Source organism: Cucurbita maxima, unplaced genomic scaffold (assembly GCF_002738345.1).
Source record: "Cucurbita maxima cultivar Rimu unplaced genomic scaffold, Cmax_1.0 Cma_Scf00025, whole genome shotgun sequence".
In the NCBI taxonomy this organism is placed as follows: Eukaryota; Viridiplantae; Streptophyta; class Magnoliopsida; order Cucurbitales; family Cucurbitaceae; genus Cucurbita; species Cucurbita maxima.
Window position 1 is genome coordinate 847,705 of NW_019272041.1, and position 18,372 is coordinate 866,076.

Genomic DNA, 18,372 nt, shown 5'->3' on the forward strand with positions numbered 1-18,372 from the left:
GATCGAGATGACAAGATGAGATGCGATGTTGCATTGAGAGACCTTGGCCCGAGCAGAGGCAAGGTCGAGCCGAACGACTTGGCCTAGTGTAGAGGCAAGTCAGTTGTGTCGCAGACGACTAAACATGCACGCATAGGCGGCGTGTGTAGATGGACAAGCTTGGATTCTACACAAGCGATGTTCGAGTGGTGAAGACAATCCTCGCCTAAGGTCCGACGAAGCCACAAAGCCGAGGCGAAAAATATATATGGGGTTTAATTCCCCTTAAGGTTGGTCGTTAGCGTGTCAAGATCACGACGCCGCACGATCTAAAATGTAGGACTGTGACAGTTGGTATCAGAGCCACACTTTGTGCGTCTAGTCGGGCAAGACAATCAAGAGAAATGAACCCAAGAATTGATCGAAGACCTTGCAAGTGTGTCAAGAGTGCCATAGTGGGAAGGATAGTTGCCGGTCAGAATTAGAATCAGTTGGGGGTTGAAGTCAAGACTACCCGAAGTTCATTAGTGTTGTGTTTGACACTTCAGTATGGGGAGATCTACCTATTAAATAAAACTAAGCTCATTTGACAAGAGCTTGTAGTTCCGAAGTGGACAAGACAGATGAAACAGAAAGTGCACCTTGACAGTGCCCTTCAAAGAACCATTCACATTAGAGGAATAGTGTTAGTGGTTACAAGTAGAGAAGCCGAGAAACGAGAAAAGACAAGCGTCGGCCAAGTGCGAAAGTTGAGTACAATGTAAGTCCTTATGGGAGGACAACCTTGCTGCAAAGAGGCAGCTGAGTTCGAGTTGGGGAGAGTCGAATCAATCTCTCACCCCATAAAGGTGCTCTAACATGCGAGCATGCGTGTATTCCTTGAGCCACCACCTTGTGCCTAAGGTGGATGACTCCACAAGAGTTGTCGAGACCAGTATCCACTTGAGAAGTGAGCATCAAGCTGGAAGTGGACATAGAGAAGTGAAGATGCGAGAAGATCGTGAGAAGTTCAAGTGCAGCAATAGCCACACGAAGGTGGCAAAATACAAAGAGTTGGTTGAAGGTTAGTGCCAACAATAACTGAAGCGACTGTGTCAAAAGTTGACTTGACTCAATAGAAGAAATGGCTGCGACGAGAAGATGTCGTGGTCGGGCTTACGAGCCCACCTTGTGCAACTCAGAGGATACACACATTGAGGCCAAGTTGGCCACAACAGGGCAAAGTGCCCATTTGAAGTCCATAGTCGTCTGGTGAGTGTCTGCAGAGAGAGTCAGCCTCACCCACAGCTATGGGAAACACTGAATAGCCACGTCTACGTTGCGAGTCTCAGTGGCCGAGTCCAAGATGGGCGAACAACAGAAATAGGTCCGAAGGGGGATAGCCCGTAGATAGTGTGCACAAATTTTCGTATTCGTCTGAAGCACGTTTGTTTTCTAGCAAGTCAATAACAAGTCGTCTAAACTCCGCTCCCATTGTATTTAGTACCGCAAAGAATAATATCGTGGTTGGCTTGTGAGCCACACCCCGTGGGGTGTACCGTTATGTGTCACTTAGAAAGTATGCAGATTGGCCAAGAGTAGTGCCAAGTCAAAGTTGAGGCAAGTTCACCCAACAACTGACCAAGTCAAGAGTCAGAACGTGGTGTCATATGACAAAGAGAAGTCAGAAGCATCCACTCGAACTTGTCCCCAAGCTGACAGAAGACGTCAGGAAGATGAGCATTATGACAAAAGATAGTCAGGTGCTTATTAATTTTATACTTTTCTAAAACACAACCAATTCTAGCGAGTCGAGTCGGCAACAGTTACAGAGTTCGGATCGTTAGCAGGACGATGTCGAGATTGAGTGGGGGAGAATTTCACAATCAGTGGGGCGAATGCGCTCCGAGAAAGTCATCGAGGACGATGACTAAATTAAGTGGGGGAGAATGTCACAATCTGCAATACAGTTGTGCCTCGAGTAAGTCATCGAGGACGATGACTAAGTTAAGTGGGGGAGAATGTCACAACCATACTATGAAGAGAGTAGGTTGTTACCCTTACGTCATGACAAGCAAAGTGGCGTCCCTCAAGAGATGCCCATCCGACCACATGCGGGCCAATATTAGAAGAGTGCTATGATGCGATCGAGGAGAACGATGCATCATCCAACACACCACCACACGAAGTGGGCATTGAAGACAAGTTGAGACATAAGCAAGACAGAGGCATTGAATAAACATGAAGAGCAAAGATAGGCTTGTTGAAGGGAGGTAGGGCCCTGAGCCTTAACCTCAAATGTCCGGGTTTTAGAAGGAATTTGGTCATGAGATTCGGGAGTTAAGTCCGTCCATATGAAATATGAATGCTCGCCAAGTTTGGTGTCAATCGGACACCGGACGGACAATGCACGACACCGTATGATCGTTCACCAAAATCATAAGATTGAAAATGGCTCAAAATGTACTATATGGGTACCACGGTGTTAGCTCTCCACCACCCCTGGGCCCTGTGGCCTAAGTGAGCTACCCTGCAGCACATAAGTGTGTCACAATGTTGGCGAGCGTGCTGAGACGAGTGTCTCTGGCGACTTCCTTTGAAATGGGTTTTTGAAGGACAATACCGGACGGCACGGTTGTGCCAATATTGCGCCCTAGCCCGCGTGTTAGAGATTGCTACATACACCTGCTATCCGGTATGGTATTTGTAAATGACTCGGCATGGGCACGAGAGGGCCAATGCCTCGATAGAACCCAGATGGATGGATGTTTGGGAAGTCCCGATGAGATGAAAGACACGCAGGCCCATTCTCGATGGCATGACCGAGCGAGTTATGATGGCCGACGACATTCCGAGACTCGAGGTGGCGTCAAGACATATGGACCCTGTCGATGGGGATCGAGATGACAAGATGAGATGCGACGTTGCATTGAGAGACCTTGGCCCGAGCAGAGGCAAGGTTGAGCCGAATGACTTGGCCCAGTCTAGAGGCAAGTCGGATGTGTTACAAACGATTGAACATGTATACGCAGACGACGTGTGTGGTTGAACAAACTTGGATTCCGCACAAGCAATGTTCGATTGACGAAGACAAACCTCGCCTAAGGTCTGACGAAGCCACAAAGCCGGGGCGAAAAATATATATGAGGCTTAATTCCCTTTAAAATTAGTCGTGAGCGTGTCAAGATCACGACGCCGCACAGCCTAAAATGTAGGACCGTGGCACACAACATACTCACATTTGATGCATACTTTCATATATTTATAATGTTCGACACATAGAACATTTTAGTAATCATTTATAACATGCTTAGCTTTTTGGCCCTTAATCTCATATTAATAGAACATTTTAGTAATCATTTATAACATACTTAGCTTTTTGGCCCTTAATCTCATATTAATTAATTTTAAATAATTAATTGATTGATGTTTTGATGATAACAAACATACTTTTAATTATTAACTATTTTCAGTATTTTGAACGGTTCATAGTATAAGGTTGAGAATAAAGATTTTAACTACTTTTCAATCACTCAAATGAGAGCCAAAACGCAGAAATTACAATAGATACAACATACGACTTGATGATGTGGCAACTAAATTAAAATGAGGACAAATCAAAGTATGACACTTATCATTTTGGAAGAGTGACAAATTGTGGAGTTTTTCTTATTATTATATTTTTAAATAAAATTATTTATACATACTATAAATTTGAATATAATTGTTATTCACACCGATTTTTATTATTACTATATTATATTATTATATTTTGAAATTGGGGTGGTTACTCACATAATCTTTATTATTATTATTATATTTATAATAAATTTTGAATTTGTCATTTTGACTGCTCGATTTTTATTATTTTTATATTATATTATATTTTAAAAAATATAATAAAGATAAATTTAGAATTTTTTTTATTATTTACTTTTTAATCTTCACCTTCCATATCACGTTTAACACAATCCAAGGGTCAATATTATTTTCTAGTCTTGGACACTTTTCTTCCCTATTTAAACTCATCAACTTCAGTATTTTCAACACACAACTTCCATAATTCTTCAATCTACAATTTTCTAAAGCCTCCATTTGCTTACTCCAAGCTTTCAATTTTATTTTTATTTATGAGATTTTTTTTATTGTACTGTAATATGTGATAGGAAATAGTTGTGAGTGCTCCAAATTGTAAATCTAGCTCCAAATTGTAAATTTACTCTTTTGTAGAGTTTATGTGTATTCCTACCAAATTCAAATACTTGTATCAATTTGATCATGCACCGTGTAAAGAATTGATTTTGCTCTTGAACTCGTAAAAAGAGCGGGGTAGTGGTTGGGATCTAATCCGTGTACAGAGTTGGGGTAGTGGTTGGGCTCTAATCCATGAAAAGAGTCGAGAAAGTTTTTTATTCAAATTCACAAAGCACTTGTGGAGTGGAGTAGGTCGAGTTTGACCGAACCACTCTAAAACTACGGTGTCATATTTTCTAACAGTAAATTTTAAAATTATTATTATCATACGGATCCAACGGTTACATTAAACATTTTCTAACTCTTTACTATTTAATTTTAAAATTATTATTATCATATGGATCCAACACTTACATTAGACAAGTAGTCACAATATTTAAATAAACCTTCAATATCATTGAAGCACGTATTGTTATTTTTAAGCTCTTAAAATGTAAAAAATATGCTCATATGTTGCAAAAACAAGTTAAGATTCTCCATATGCTACTTACCTAGTTTCGAACTCCTTGGTGCTTGGGTGTACGCTTAATAAGGTATTTCAACACAATTTCTCCTGCACACCTCCATCAAGCTGTTGTCGTATTCTTCTTTTCTTGTTTTTATTTTTTGCACGTACTTTCAAAATAAGTGATTCTAGTCGAACAAAAAAACAACACACAATCACTTTAAGTATTTTATTTTCTTTTTCTTTAAACAACGACACTACAACAATAGTCAAATGGAAGGTTGTCGCTCTTCTATGACTTCCATATCCACTCATCGACTTCACACCGTATCAATTTAGCCTTTGAAGGTGACAATCTAGAAGATAATTTTTATCTCTAAGTTTCAAACATTATCCAAATTCAAGTTCTCAAATCTGATCAAGAAGATTGTAGATATAGATAAAAAATCACAACAAATAAATGACCTTTTTCCGCCTGAAACAAGTAGCTAGTTTGTCAAAGAAGATTGTAGGCAAACTTTCAATATTTCTTTGGACATGTACCGGATGCTTGTTAAGTGAGTTATTTATTATTTACCATAAAAACGAACTACGACAAAAAAAAAAAAAAAATACAAAATAGAAAGTTTTGTGAACAACTTCTTTGAAATAACACGTGTGAATCATTACCAAAAAGCTCAGCAAAACCCTTTCGTGTCCCATTTGGTTTGTTTTGTTGTTTGGAAATGGCAATTGGACTAAAAACTTGGGTTTTCTTGGGCTATAAGAGAAGTGTTTGATTTTGAGCTACAAACAAAGGAATCTAAAGCGAAATTATAGATATAGATAATCAACTTCTTCAGCTTAATCCTCCCAAGTTGCTCGCCATTGCTTGTCATACAAGCTTGTCTCGTCAATCAACTTCTTCAAAGTCTCAATATCTTCATTCTTTCTGATCAAAACAACTCCCACCACAGCCACAAACAACAGGGTTTTGCACAAGAAATTGCCCGTTTGACCTACTACCCCTACCCCACTCAAGCTATCAACAAAGTAAGCCATGAAGAACCCCACCATCGCTGCACGCCCTGCGTCCAAAACCCATCACATCACTCAAATTCGCATCAATATGGTACCACATTCATATTCAAACCGCTACCAACAAAGAAGAACTTAGATATTAAACGTGTGTTTATACCATTGAGTGTCTCAGCTTCAGGGAGATGGTAGCGCTTAATCCAAGCCCACCATGGAATTATGGATGTCCCAAACACCACGGGATCCTCATTACTTGATGATTCTGGATTCTTTTCCACCCATTTTCTCCTCCTAGCCTCTGATCGAAAAACTCAATTCCAAAATCATGAGATTACACACAATTTGAACCTAATTTCAGTTATTCAATTGAAATCAAAATCAACAGAGAATCTAGGATCTTAAGGAAGAGTTGCTTAATTTCTCATTTTCTCAGATCCAAAGAAGATTGAGATTACCGGAATCAATAACAGAATCCCAGTCGATACTTCCGTGTTTCCTGAACTGATTTAGATCCCAAGTTCCATTAATCCACTTAGCGTCTTCAAATTTGGTAACGACCTCCACTTCTTCAGCAGCCGCCATCGCGCCATTGGCTCCGGGGAGGCTCTCCTGGTCTTCCGTTAAGGACTTAGCCGGCTCCGGTTCCGCAGCGGCTCTGATGGTGAAAAGTGAGGAAGAAGAAGGGTTCCTTCTGGTTCTGAGAGAAGAAAAAGGTATGGAGGAGAAGGAATTTCTGTGGCGTAATGAAGAAGAGAGAGTGGAAAGATGGGAAGGAGGAGAAAACAAAGCCATGGAAGAAGACATTGTGATGGAGAAGAGAGTACAGTTCTCCTCTCCTCAGCCTTGGAGTTGTTATGGAAGACGAAACTCTGCACTTGTCACTCCTTTTATATATTACTTTTCACTTGTCACTCTCCTAATATTTTAATTTTTTTAAATTGTAACAGAAATAAATTAATTATTTTAAGGCTAAAAGGTAGATTTTTAAATTTTAAATATAATTTTATGATTAATAACTCTTTAATATATATTTAAAAATAAAATAAAATTAACCGACCTAGTCTATTTATCATTACTGCCGGGACCGGATCTGTGAGTTTGTTAAGTCTGGAAGTTAGGAAAGGGCAAAACTAAGTTGTAGTCATGTTCGGGCCCTCGACATATTCACCTCGTATCATTCCAGACCGAAAGAAAGAGGGCAGAGCCTCGACCCGACTTGTGAGTCCGTTGAGCCTGAAGTTGTAATTTAACCTATAAATTATTCGGTTGTAGGGAGAAAAACCATTATTGAGTTGTAGTCTTGTTGTTCATTGCCTCAACGTATTCACCTCTCTCTCCCCGATATCGTTCCACACGGAAGAAAGAGGGTAGAGCCCCAATTCAACTTGTGAGTCCGTTGAGCTTGAAGTTGTAATTTAACCTATAAATTATCATCTCGTCGAGAGAAAAACCAAAATTGAGTTTAAGTCTTGTTGTTCACCACCTCGATGTATTCGCTTTGTTCCATGACATTGTTCTACATAGAAAGAAAGAGTGTCGAGCCACCACCCGACCTATAAGTCCGTGAACTTGAACTGACTAACCAAAGACACTTTTGGATCGACGGTTCTTTTCTTAGAGTCATTGTTAACCTATTTTTTAATTTTAAAAATTATGTAATAAACCTGTTTATTTTTAAAACGATTAGAGCTGTAATTAATTATAAATTTAGAATTCCCTTAGCTAGAACAACATTATGGATATTAATAATATTAATTATAAACTTTTAAACTCGAGAGATGAACAAGTGATTTGGGCTGGGCCTATAATAATTGATTTAGAATGAAATGATTTGGGCTCGGCCCAAGATCTTAGCTACCTTCAAAAGCCCACGAATCTTTCTTCTTCCAATTAACTTCTATCCTCGGCTTCTTCTGTCAGTCTCATTATCGCTCGGCTTCTCAAGGTTTTCCAGTCATGGAGGTCGCCACAACTGCCTCCACCTTCTCGCTTACTAAGCGAATATCGCCATTAACTGCTTCTTCCCATCATCGAAAATCTACCCGAACCATGTCCTTGTCGCCCTCCTCTCTCAGAACCAAGCCACTTTCTACTAATTTTCTCATCCCATTCGTCGGTGGGAGTGTTTCCGGGGACTTTTCAGGCGTCAAGCTCCGTCCGTCCTCTCTTAATCCGGATTCTTTCCGTGGATCCAAGGGCAAGCGGGGCGTTGTTACTATGGTAAGTGCCTGAACATTACTGTTCTTCCGGTGCCATTGGTTGTTTTTTTTAACAACTTTGGTTCACAATTGTAGTTTATGAGTCCTCTTCTGGCGAGAATTGCGCATATTGGGTTGAACTTTTGTTGCTTGTTTGTTATTTAACTTTGGTTCACTAAATTGTAGTTACGAGTCCTCTTTTGGAGGATTTATGCGATGCTTTGTGAAAAGTAGGGCAGAGATTGAAGATGTTTTACGTAGGTGGGTGTGCTTAAATACTAATAAACGAATCTCTCAATTTCAAATAGGCGGGGAGATTATATTGGAGTGTAGAAGACAGATTCAATTGGGAAAAGTTTTGCGACTTCAACTACCTATCAATGTATATGTTGGCTTGAAAGAACCGACTCCTTTCTAAATTTAAACGATAAACGATGATTCTTTACTGTTAATGGCTTCCCTTAAACTCTAAAATGTTCTGTTCGGATCCATTCTCCATTCCTGCTTGTTTCTTGTGTCTGATCTACCTAATTTCTTTGAATAGGTTATTCCATTTTCAAGGGGAAGTGCATGGGAGCAACCTCCTCCAGATTTGGCATCTTATTTATACAAGAATCGAATTGTTTACTTGGGCATGTCTCTTGTTCCTTCTGTCACGGAGTTGATACTTGCTGAATTTCTTTACCTTCAGTATGAGGATGAAGAAAAGCCTATATATCTCTACATTAACTCCACAGGAACAACAAAGGTTAACCATGTTTAAAAGTTTATGCAGATTAGCTTTGTCTGGATGTCTAATTTTCTCTAGCTTGAAATTTATGACCTTGGTTTTTTTTTTTCCTTTTTTCTTCTTTCATTTTTAATGGTCGTGATGAAGCAACTGGCACAGGCTTTTGTTGAGTTAATTACTTGCGCCAATCGTTTATAGTGATGAGACAACATGAGGAGTAGGGAAAGTTGTATTCAATTTCCAGTTGCTGTTCTAATAGGAAAGCAGCGCTCCAGTTTTTCTTTCTTGAAAAAAAAACAACATGCACAATGATGTGCTTCGATCTTTCATCCTCCCCTTCCTGTTTTCTACGGTCTTGTAAAAAATGCAGCTGACCTTTTTTAGAGAAAATGTTTGTCATCTTTAACTTGCGTGCAGAAAAATGATTATTACCCTTTTGTTCTTTTCCATTTTATAGTAGATCATAATGAAATGCTTGTATTTTTCAGGGTGGTGAGAAATTGGGCTATGAGACTGAAGCATTTGCAGTATATGATGTTATGAGGTTGTGATGTGAATCTTTATATATAATTGGTCTGGTTTACGGTTATTTAGAATCTCATTATTGCGCATTCAAAACTTTTCGAGGACCTAATGGAATATGTTTAATGTCCATCACTATTTTCCACTGCAGGTATATTAAGCCTCCTATATTCACATTATGCGTTGGTAATGCTTGGGGAGAAGCATCACTTCTTTTGTCAGCTGGTGCTAAGGGAAACCGTTCTGCATTGCCCTCATCGACAATAATGATGAAGCAGGTATTCTATATCAGAAACTGATGTCTTTTTTTGTTTTCTCCCCTTATTCTTCTATTCATTTCCTACCTTCACAAAGCTGTTTTTATCTTGCTTAGACTCGTTTCACTGCATTTAAGCTGATATTTTGATATATTTCTGTGCAGTCTAATGCTTTTCCCCCTCTTTCAATCTGCAGCCAATTGCAAGGTTTCAGGGTCAAGCAACAGACGTTGAGCTTGCTAGAAAAGAAATACGAAATGTGAAGGCAGAGCTGGTAAGATCATGGCTCAAACTTGTATACTGGATTTCCTTTTCTTCATTGTCATGCTCTATTTTTGTCCTCGTGAAATGAGCAGTGTGGATGTGCATTTGTTATTGTAGAATCGGGTTCTCAATTGGCCGTTATTATTATTATTATTATTATTTGGTTAAGAAACCAAAATCATGTACAAAATAAGGACAAAGGTTATAGAAAGGGGAAGGACTTGGAGGCATCTTCCGAGCTCAAATTAGGATTTACAGGAAGTCTACCTATTTAGATTACAAAGAAGGGCTAGTTACAAAAATGCCTATCAAGAGAGGCAGGAAGAATTTGCTAAAAAGTTAGTTCTAGGCACTGGCAACAACATAAAGGAAGGGGTCCATGTAGCTGTTGCACCTGCCCCCTCCTTAGTCAATGGGGCAGCAAGTTCAGCATCCACTAGGAAAGAAAGAATCCACTTCAGACAACCATGCCTCTGCTAGGCCGCATGTGGAATAGCCAAGAGCTGACCTTTTTGGATATATAATCCAAGTCGAGAGTGGAGTTACGCCCCCTTCTTAGTCAATGGGGCAGCAAGTTTGGCATCCACTAGGAAAGAGAGAATCCACTTCAGATAACCACGCCTCCGCTAGGCAGCGTGTAGAATATGCGAGAGTGGACCTTTGTGGATATATAATCCAAGTTGAGTGTGGAGTTACGCCCCCTTCTTAGTCTATGGGGCAGCAGGTTCGGCATCCACTAGAAAAGAGAGAATCCACTTCAGATAACCACGTCTCAGCTAGGTAGCAGAGAGCGGACCTTTTTGGATATATAATCCAAGTTGAGAGTGGAGTTACAGAAACAGTCGTCTGATGAAAAACAACTTCTATTTGTGTTTTAGGGTTGTTTCAGGAAAGTTGAGAAGTTACATTGTTCCCTCTAAACAAATGTAGGTAAATGAACTTACAGTTCTTTACATTTTAACATTGATATTGAAGGTTAAGCTTTATGCAAAGCATATTGGGAAGTCGCCTGAGGAGATCGAAGCTGATATTAGGCGGCCAAAATATTTTAGTCCCAGCGAAGCAGTTGAATATGGTATCATAGATAAGGTACCTGAACTGCACAGTGCTTACTAGTTCATCATATGTTATTGAGATTCGTTTTAAATTGCATATCATTTACTTTCACCAGGTGCTATACAATGAAAGAGGCACTGAAGACCGGGGGGTTGTATCTGACCTGAAAAAAGCACAATTGATTTAGAAAAAGGGATTGCTCATTACAAGGAATACCAAGGTAGTAAAGTTTAATTACACATCATAGAGAGGTATTCCAGAAATTGCCTTGATTCATGATTATGCATTGCTTATTATGCTTGCCACGAGACTTTCATTTGGAGCCATGAACACCGAGGGTATTAACTCTTGTTTAAGCACTTAGAAAGACGTTTCAAACCGCACCCTTATAAGCTAAGCTAAACCGTTAAAGGACATAAACAACCACCCTTCCCTGTTCTTGTTTTCTGTTGTGAAATTGTAAAAATCTTCATCTGGGAGTTTCGAAGTTATCTAATAGTTTGTTCCTACTTTCTCAGATTGAAGTTTGGACAAATAGTGGGATCTGAGAAGTGAACTGAAATCTGGAATCCTGAATTTGTTGCGCTGAGGAAGTTTCTGAATTATAATACCTCTCTCTCTGTAGAACAATGCTACAAAAAGGAAAACTGATGAGCATTTATTGATGTTGCTCAATCTTCAACCAAGAAATTCTTACCTTTTATTTGCCCATCTGTTGAATCTTAAAGATTTGGTAATGTGCAGTGCAAATTCTTCCATCTTTCTCGTATCGAGGAAAAAGGCTTTCGAAGCTTCATTTGCATTGACTGAATTTAATTGATGTGCGAACAAGAATTAGTAAAATAAATGTCTGTTAATGCTGCAGGATGAAGTTTCATGAAGTGGAACGCAGTATTTATGGTTTTATTATTATTTTATAATTATTGTATTCCACTTTAAAATTCAATGGAATATCATTTACAAAAACATTACTGGTATTTTTTTCAAAGTGAGTTATAGCATTAAAAATTTATCTTAAAATGGAGTCAACTTGTCATTTTGTAAACTAGGTTCTAAATATCAACGAAAATTGAGTTCATATATATATATATATATAATTGAATATGTAAACATTAATTAAAATTTTATTAATTTTGAACCATTTTTAGGACTTTAGACTTTGCATACATATGTATATCCAAACACTTTTTTAGATTTTTTTTTTTCATCCCAAAAGTCGGTCTAGAATTTTAGAAAGTCGAGTTGCTATACAAAGTATCTTTTAATACTAGTACAATTCAATCTATTTACATGATTTGACATATATTGTTGTTAGTACGAGCTTAGTGCATAGCAATCTAGTTATCATGTATCTTCCAAAAGTTCGTTTAGGATTTTAATTGATTTCACTTCAAAACATGTTTGAGAACTAAATCATATATTTACTATATTTTTTTTAAAATAAAAAGGTTATGTTAATAACCAAATTTAAAAAATAAATAATAATATTTATATATAAAAAAAAAAATTTGTCTATTTTTGCCTAAATATATCCCTACTAAGAATAATGAAACAAATGTACAAAAATGCCAAATTGAAATTTGAAAGAAGAGAAATTAATTTTCATAATGAGATCGCCCACCGTGGGGTTCGAACCCACGACCACAAGGTTAAGAGCCTTGCGCTCTACCAACTGAGCTAGACGGGCTTGCTGATAATTTAGATATCGTTTTACTTAAGTATAAAATACACTTAATGATATGAAATGAAGAAAAAAAAAAAAAAAAGGATAAATTCGGTCTCAAAAAATTTAAATATGTATATAGAATAAACTTAAACTTTTTCCACTAATATTTAATTTATATCTTAAAGAAAAAGAGTGGTGTAATTCCAAACCATGATTTTTTTTTTTTTAAAAAAAAGTAAAAAATGTATATAAATTAAAAAAATCTTATACCTTCTTAGAAGTTTACAAAAAAAAAAAAAAAAAATAATAAAAAAAACTATCAAGTTACAAAATTTTGGTGGTTATTTGAAATTGTCAATGACCCACGAGTTAAAGATTTCTTAAACTACTGCTTGCTTGTTGAGCATAATAAGTCAGGTCATTAATGTGTTATCAGATAATGTACTCACTCTTATTCATATGCTATAAATACTTTAAATTATTATTTGATCTGGATAGGTTTAAATTTTCAATACAAGAATAAATGGTAAATGAAATAATTAAATACGAGATTTTATTGCATAAATTAGTTATAAAATAGATTTCCTAGGCTGATGTAGAAGACAAAAAAATATATGGTAATTTTTTTTTTTTTTTTTTTTGATTTCTACCTACCTAAAATCTCTACTACATACCTATCATTATCATTTTATGCCGAAATAATCATTTAAAACTTTATCATAAAACATTCTTATGGACTTGTATTAGTCTACGAAATTAAATGCAAACTATTTTATGCATGTGTTATGGTTTCCTAAGTTGTGATACCACTGTCAACGATACATGGGAGCCTTGCTTTTATCTGGAAAATAAGAATAATACATGGTTTAAGTATTTTAAGAAATACTCAAGAAGTGACACCGCTATTAGGGTTAGAGACAAGCACATACAATCATGAGTGAGACTTATCATTTCAGTCTATATTCTCATAGACAACTATCCTAAGCATGTAATTGGATATATATTTACTATTCTACACTCGGCCCACACGTACGAGTATGAACCCACCAGTCGATTTGCACACCTCCTAGGTCCTTTCTTGGTTGGGTTAGCAGTCTTTGGAGCTGTTGTCGGACACCCAGTAGGAATAGTGACTGTCGCAACATTATAATAAACATAATGATCGTTATTCTACCTTGTAATGCACGTGTTCGTACCGTCATTAAAAGAGGGTTGCATGAATACACAATGATGCATGAGGTCCCAATATTTTTATTCGTTATCATGTAAAATAACCCCTTTAGTTTTCCTTCATATCATATCAATTTTATCATAATCTTCCATACATATATTGGAGTTGTGCATCATGCCAAAACATTGTTACGTATCATTCATAACCTATATCTCATCATGTCAAACATGTGTCATGTCATAAACATATCTGTCTTCCAACATATCATATCATAAATCATGTCACAATATGCGTAGTATCGTCAATCATATTATATCACAACATATCATATCATACACATATCATATCACGAACATGTCATCAAGCGTATCATATCATTCACATATCATATACTAAACATATCATTTCATAACTTTTCATATATAACAAGCATATGAAATGTGCAAATCTACGGGGCACGTGTCATCATACATGATACAATTTCTAACCGAATCGTTAGTAAGACCACTTACTTGATTGACCTTGGCCGATGCTCTCCCTAAAATAATTGCTTGAGCTCGTCCTTTGGATTTTATTCCAAGTGTTGCCGAGATGTTTCCATTAGGAAATTTGCTCAATTCTCTTAATAACCCTAATTTCCTAACCAAGAACTTTAGCATTCTAATGACCTTAATCACATTTGATAAGGTTGAAATCAGTTTTGGGATGGTCGAAAAGGTGGAAAATGGTGGAATTTCCATAAACTTAGTTGAGAAGCTACGTTTTGAGTCGAGAAGCCACATCGAGCTAAGTCAAGCCGACTGAGCCTAAGAAGTCGCTGGTTGCAGGTGCGACACGTGGCAAAGGGAGGCATTGACACATGCGAGTTTACAACTTTAATGTTTTCCCGAAGACTATCAAAAAACCATTTCTTCCCTATCGTGACAAGAATGACACTCTCCTCTTTCCAACCGGAGAATTTGTTGGAGTGTACTATACAGAGGAGTTAAAGTATGCTAGAGGCCTTGGCTACACCGTGCTCCCAATTTCGGGCTACCTCTTTAAGAGGATGGAAAGCCCATTCACGAGCTTTGTTAGCTCACTCTTTGAGAGCAGGTTAGAAGCAAGGAAATCCGGTAATGAAGCAATGTGCTATGTTTACAAGATACTAATGAATTCCCTATACGGAAGATTTGGCATTAACCCTAAAAGCACGACAACAGAGATCTGTGATGAATATCGATACAAAAATTTAATCAGGAATAGTGAGTTTATATTCGGCAATATGCTTAGCGAAATTACCTACATCGTTGCCTACCGTAGCAATACCGAGAAGGACGATGATTATTGGAATCCACCGAAGAACTCAGCAGTCCAACTAGGTGCAGCGAGTTTACAACTTGAATGTTTTCACTTTCCACTTTAAAATGACCTCACTGTGAATTTGGTAATGAACTCAAATCAGACTTGCTTAAAGCACAAATCACGCATGGAGTTGACTCGATGGGTATAGAAAGACAATAAAATAAAATTGCAGAACAAAACATGAAATATTTAAAATATAATATACATTTACATTTAAATTCATATCAAAAGTAGTATTAAACAAAAAAAAAAATAAATAAATAAGGAACATACACAAAAACATTAAGACAAAAAAGAAGTTGGAGGTTACGGTGAGGCTTGTCTATGACACCTGCTGCTACAGACTCTACTCTCGTCTTTGACTAACTTCTTGTACCTAAAAAACATAAGAAACATGGAGTCAGAACAAAAACATGATTAAGAGCCTACAAGTAGGCTATTGTTGAGTTTAAGGTATGTTAAGGTACCATGTTTATTCTTTGTCATGTTTTTGTCCTTGTCCTTATCTCTTATTCTTGAGTCATTTGGTTCTTCTTTCAATCGGGTACCTAAAAAACTTCATGTCTTCGGAAAATTTAGATTTGGATGTTCATGAGGTAGTCTCTAGGTTGCTTAAAAATAAATGATTTACATAGAGCTCATCTTAATTTAGAGAATGTACCGGTTACTTAAAAAATTAGTGCTAGTCTAAAGTCTATAGTGAGATAGTAATTTGAATGCTTAAAGCACTTTGAACTCGAGTTAGGTTAGTCTCTTGGTTGCTTAAAAATGAAGGACGATCCTAAAACTTTTGAGCTCTTCTTGAGTAAGGTAGCCTTCTAGTTACTGTTCTAAATACTAAATTCGAACTTGGAGAAAAAGGGATTCAAACCCCACAATCACAAGGTTAAGAGCCTGGCACTCTACCAACTAAGCTAAACAGACTTGTTAAATAAATTTAACATAAGTTTTAAAAGAGCCATTAAAGTAATATTAAAAATGTCATAAAAATTGAATGACTTGCTCAAGAGGTCCTCCTCGAGGAAGAATAAGTGTAAAATATTCCATAAGCACCTGGTGGTAGGCTCTCATGAAAACTTCTCATATTCAATATTTCTCAACCTCTGATCACGGTCTTAGAGTTGGCAAAATTGGCTCTAGTTTATTTTTAGCCATTTTAGTCGCTTAAGGTCCATATACCCTACACATTCCTATTCCAAGGGTGTAAGTTACCCATCCAGTTATGTGCGGGTTTCAGGATGTACTTAAGCTCTCATTTCCTAGACCTCAAGGTCCAACTAGTCATTACGTCTCTTGCACATAAATTTGGGTGTCCTCATATATCATAGGCTCTAGGAAAGTCTAATAGGCATGGAGTTATCACTGCTCACTATAAGTGACCTCACAATCTTCCTGTATCTCCATACGTGTCTACTATTGAGCGCTAGCTGGAAGCTCCCCAAATGGCACCCAACAATCTCTCTATTTCCATGTCATTCTAGGTTAGAATAGAGCAAGACAGACTTCACTCTAAACACAATCGAAGTTCTCCTTGTAGTATACTTTATGTGTCACGGGCACTAAGTGGGTGACTTCACAATCCTATATACAAGTAGACCGTAGCATGTTGAGGTAAGTACACGATTAGGGGTTGCACCCTAATCATCCCTTTTTTGTAGCAGTTAACTTAAAACAACCATTATGGACCCTAATCATGGCTTAAGGACCAAGGAAAAGTTAACACATATGTTAAGGCTGGCTAATAGGTCATACGTATCCTCTAGGAACATAGCATCTAATCCATACATCAATCAACACATACAAAGGTATTCACACCTCCTAACATGCTTCTAGTGATATAAACGATATTAAATCATAAATCATGCATATATGCACATTATACACCCATACCGGGTAAGGTACGGTCAACCATAACATGAATCAATCAAAGTCACCTTTTGCATTGCGGAAGTCCTAAAATGTACAATCGAGCTAAACCGTCATTAAATCATGAATTATAGGCTTAACTATTCATTTCATTTTCAATTCATCCTTAAACGATGCTAATTGTTCCTATGCCCCTCTAGTTGATTTGACGAGTATTTCTTGCTAAAAAACTAAATGGTATCTTACTTGGTTGGCCGACTTCTCGGAATTAGTAGATATATAATCCAAGAAGAAATATATATGTCGATCAAATTTATGGAAAAAAAAACTAAGCTTGTGAGAGATTAAAAAAAAAAAAAAAAAAAAAAAAATCTATGGACAACAAAAGATGATAAAATTGATTAAAATAGTTTATTTACTTCTCAATCAAAATTGTTCAATTTTGATACAAGAAATATATTTAACAAATAAATATTTGTTCAATTTCAACAGCAAGCCCGTCTAGCTCAGTTGGTAGAGCGCAAGGCTCTTAACCTTGTGGTCGTGGGTTCGAGCCCCACGGTGGGCGATTTTGTTTTTCTTGTTTCAATTTAGCCCAACGTATTATTGTTTATTTATTTATTTTTTTTTATTAAATTTGTAGTTTAGGTTTTAAGGAATATAAATTGATTTTTTCTCTAAAATAAAAGTTAAACGATTAATTTAGCTCTATCTATTTATAAAATTTAACACATTGTTTAAAAAAAATGATTTCTTATAAGCGTTAATATATTTTACTTAAATGCCTAAATATGTTTTTTTTAAAATAATTTGATGACACATTAATTGACATTTCTTTTTTAAATTTAAACGGATTTACTCAAGCTACTTTTATAATTTACAAAGAATAAGATATAATTGAATAAAATTAAACCGTAAATGAGTAAATTGAATCTTTTAAAATAATTAGGACCACACGTTACCAACTAAACATATATGTAATATTTTAAGGTAATTCTTTAACAATAAAAAAGTACTATTAATAACTAAATTAAAGTAATATCTACTAATTTTCTTTTAAAAAATAAAATAAAATAAAATAAAACAAAACAAAAAAAAAAATTATCGCCCACCGTGGGGCTCGAACCCACGACCACAAGGTTAAGAGCCTTGCGCTCTACCAACTGAGCTAGACGGGCTTATTGATAAAATTTAAGAAAAAAAGTATATAATTAGTATAAACAAGTTGAGTTATGGTATTTATTAATGTATTTTAAGACTGATGATTAATTATAGTAAGTATATATTGGTTAATTATGGTCATAAAATAGGAAATTACAACTTTACTTTATGGGTTTCTGAAATAGTGTAAAAAAAGGTGCTTCGAATCATTACTATTTGATTCGGACATGTTCTAAAAAATTTGAGGGATTTCGAATTGTTTGTTGACACGGATAAAGTCAAGGAAAACCTCTGAAATTATTTTAATATTGGATCTTGGACATATAATAGTTTCGAATCGAATCTCGAATTTTTTGTTGGTCTCATGCTAGTTTTTATTTTGAGGCTATATAAAGTCATGTAAATGCTTGAAGAGTGTAGTAAAAAGAACATTTGTGCTTTTCTTTAGCCAAGTTATAAGTTT

The 18,372-nt window shown here is 36.5% G+C and overlaps 2 protein-coding genes and 3 non-coding genes across 5 annotated transcripts; 2 read left to right on the plus strand and 3 right to left on the minus strand.

Moving 5' to 3' along the window:
- Positions 1–5,283: 5,283 nt before the first annotated feature.
- Positions 5,284–6,566, minus strand: LOC111498485 (light-harvesting complex-like protein 3 isotype 2, chloroplastic). The gene is made up of 3 exons (XM_023149754.1): positions 6,130–6,566; positions 5,835–5,972; positions 5,284–5,724 (listed from the first exon to the last, which is right to left on the minus strand). Exons 1-3 carry the CDS (start codon positions 6,476–6,478, stop codon positions 5,501–5,503), a joined length of 711 nt encoding a protein of 236 aa, XP_023005522.1. The 5' UTR covers positions 6,479–6,566; the 3' UTR covers positions 5,284–5,500.
- Positions 6,567–7,583: 1,017 nt separating this feature from the next.
- On the plus strand, positions 7,584–11,491 carry LOC111498455 (ATP-dependent Clp protease proteolytic subunit-related protein 4, chloroplastic). The gene is made up of 8 exons (XM_023149714.1): positions 7,584–7,894; positions 8,417–8,620; positions 9,091–9,146; positions 9,276–9,402; positions 9,578–9,655; positions 10,621–10,734; positions 10,817–10,921; positions 11,220–11,491. Exons 1-7 carry the CDS (start codon positions 7,631–7,633, stop codon positions 10,886–10,888), a joined length of 915 nt encoding a protein of 304 aa, XP_023005482.1. The 5' UTR covers positions 7,584–7,630; the 3' UTR covers positions 10,889–10,921; positions 11,220–11,491.
- Positions 11,492–12,315: 824 nt separating this feature from the next.
- TRNAK-CUU lies at positions 12,316–12,388 on the minus strand. The gene has a single exon. It is a non-coding gene; the product is annotated as a tRNA-Lys (tRNA).
- A 4,855-nt stretch (positions 12,389–17,243) lies between these two features.
- On the plus strand, positions 17,244–17,316 carry TRNAK-CUU. The gene has a single exon. It is a non-coding gene; the product is annotated as a tRNA-Lys (tRNA).
- Positions 17,317–17,853: 537 nt separating this feature from the next.
- On the minus strand, positions 17,854–17,926 carry TRNAK-CUU. The gene has a single exon. It is a non-coding gene; the product is annotated as a tRNA-Lys (tRNA).
- Positions 17,927–18,372: the final 446 nt, after the last annotated feature.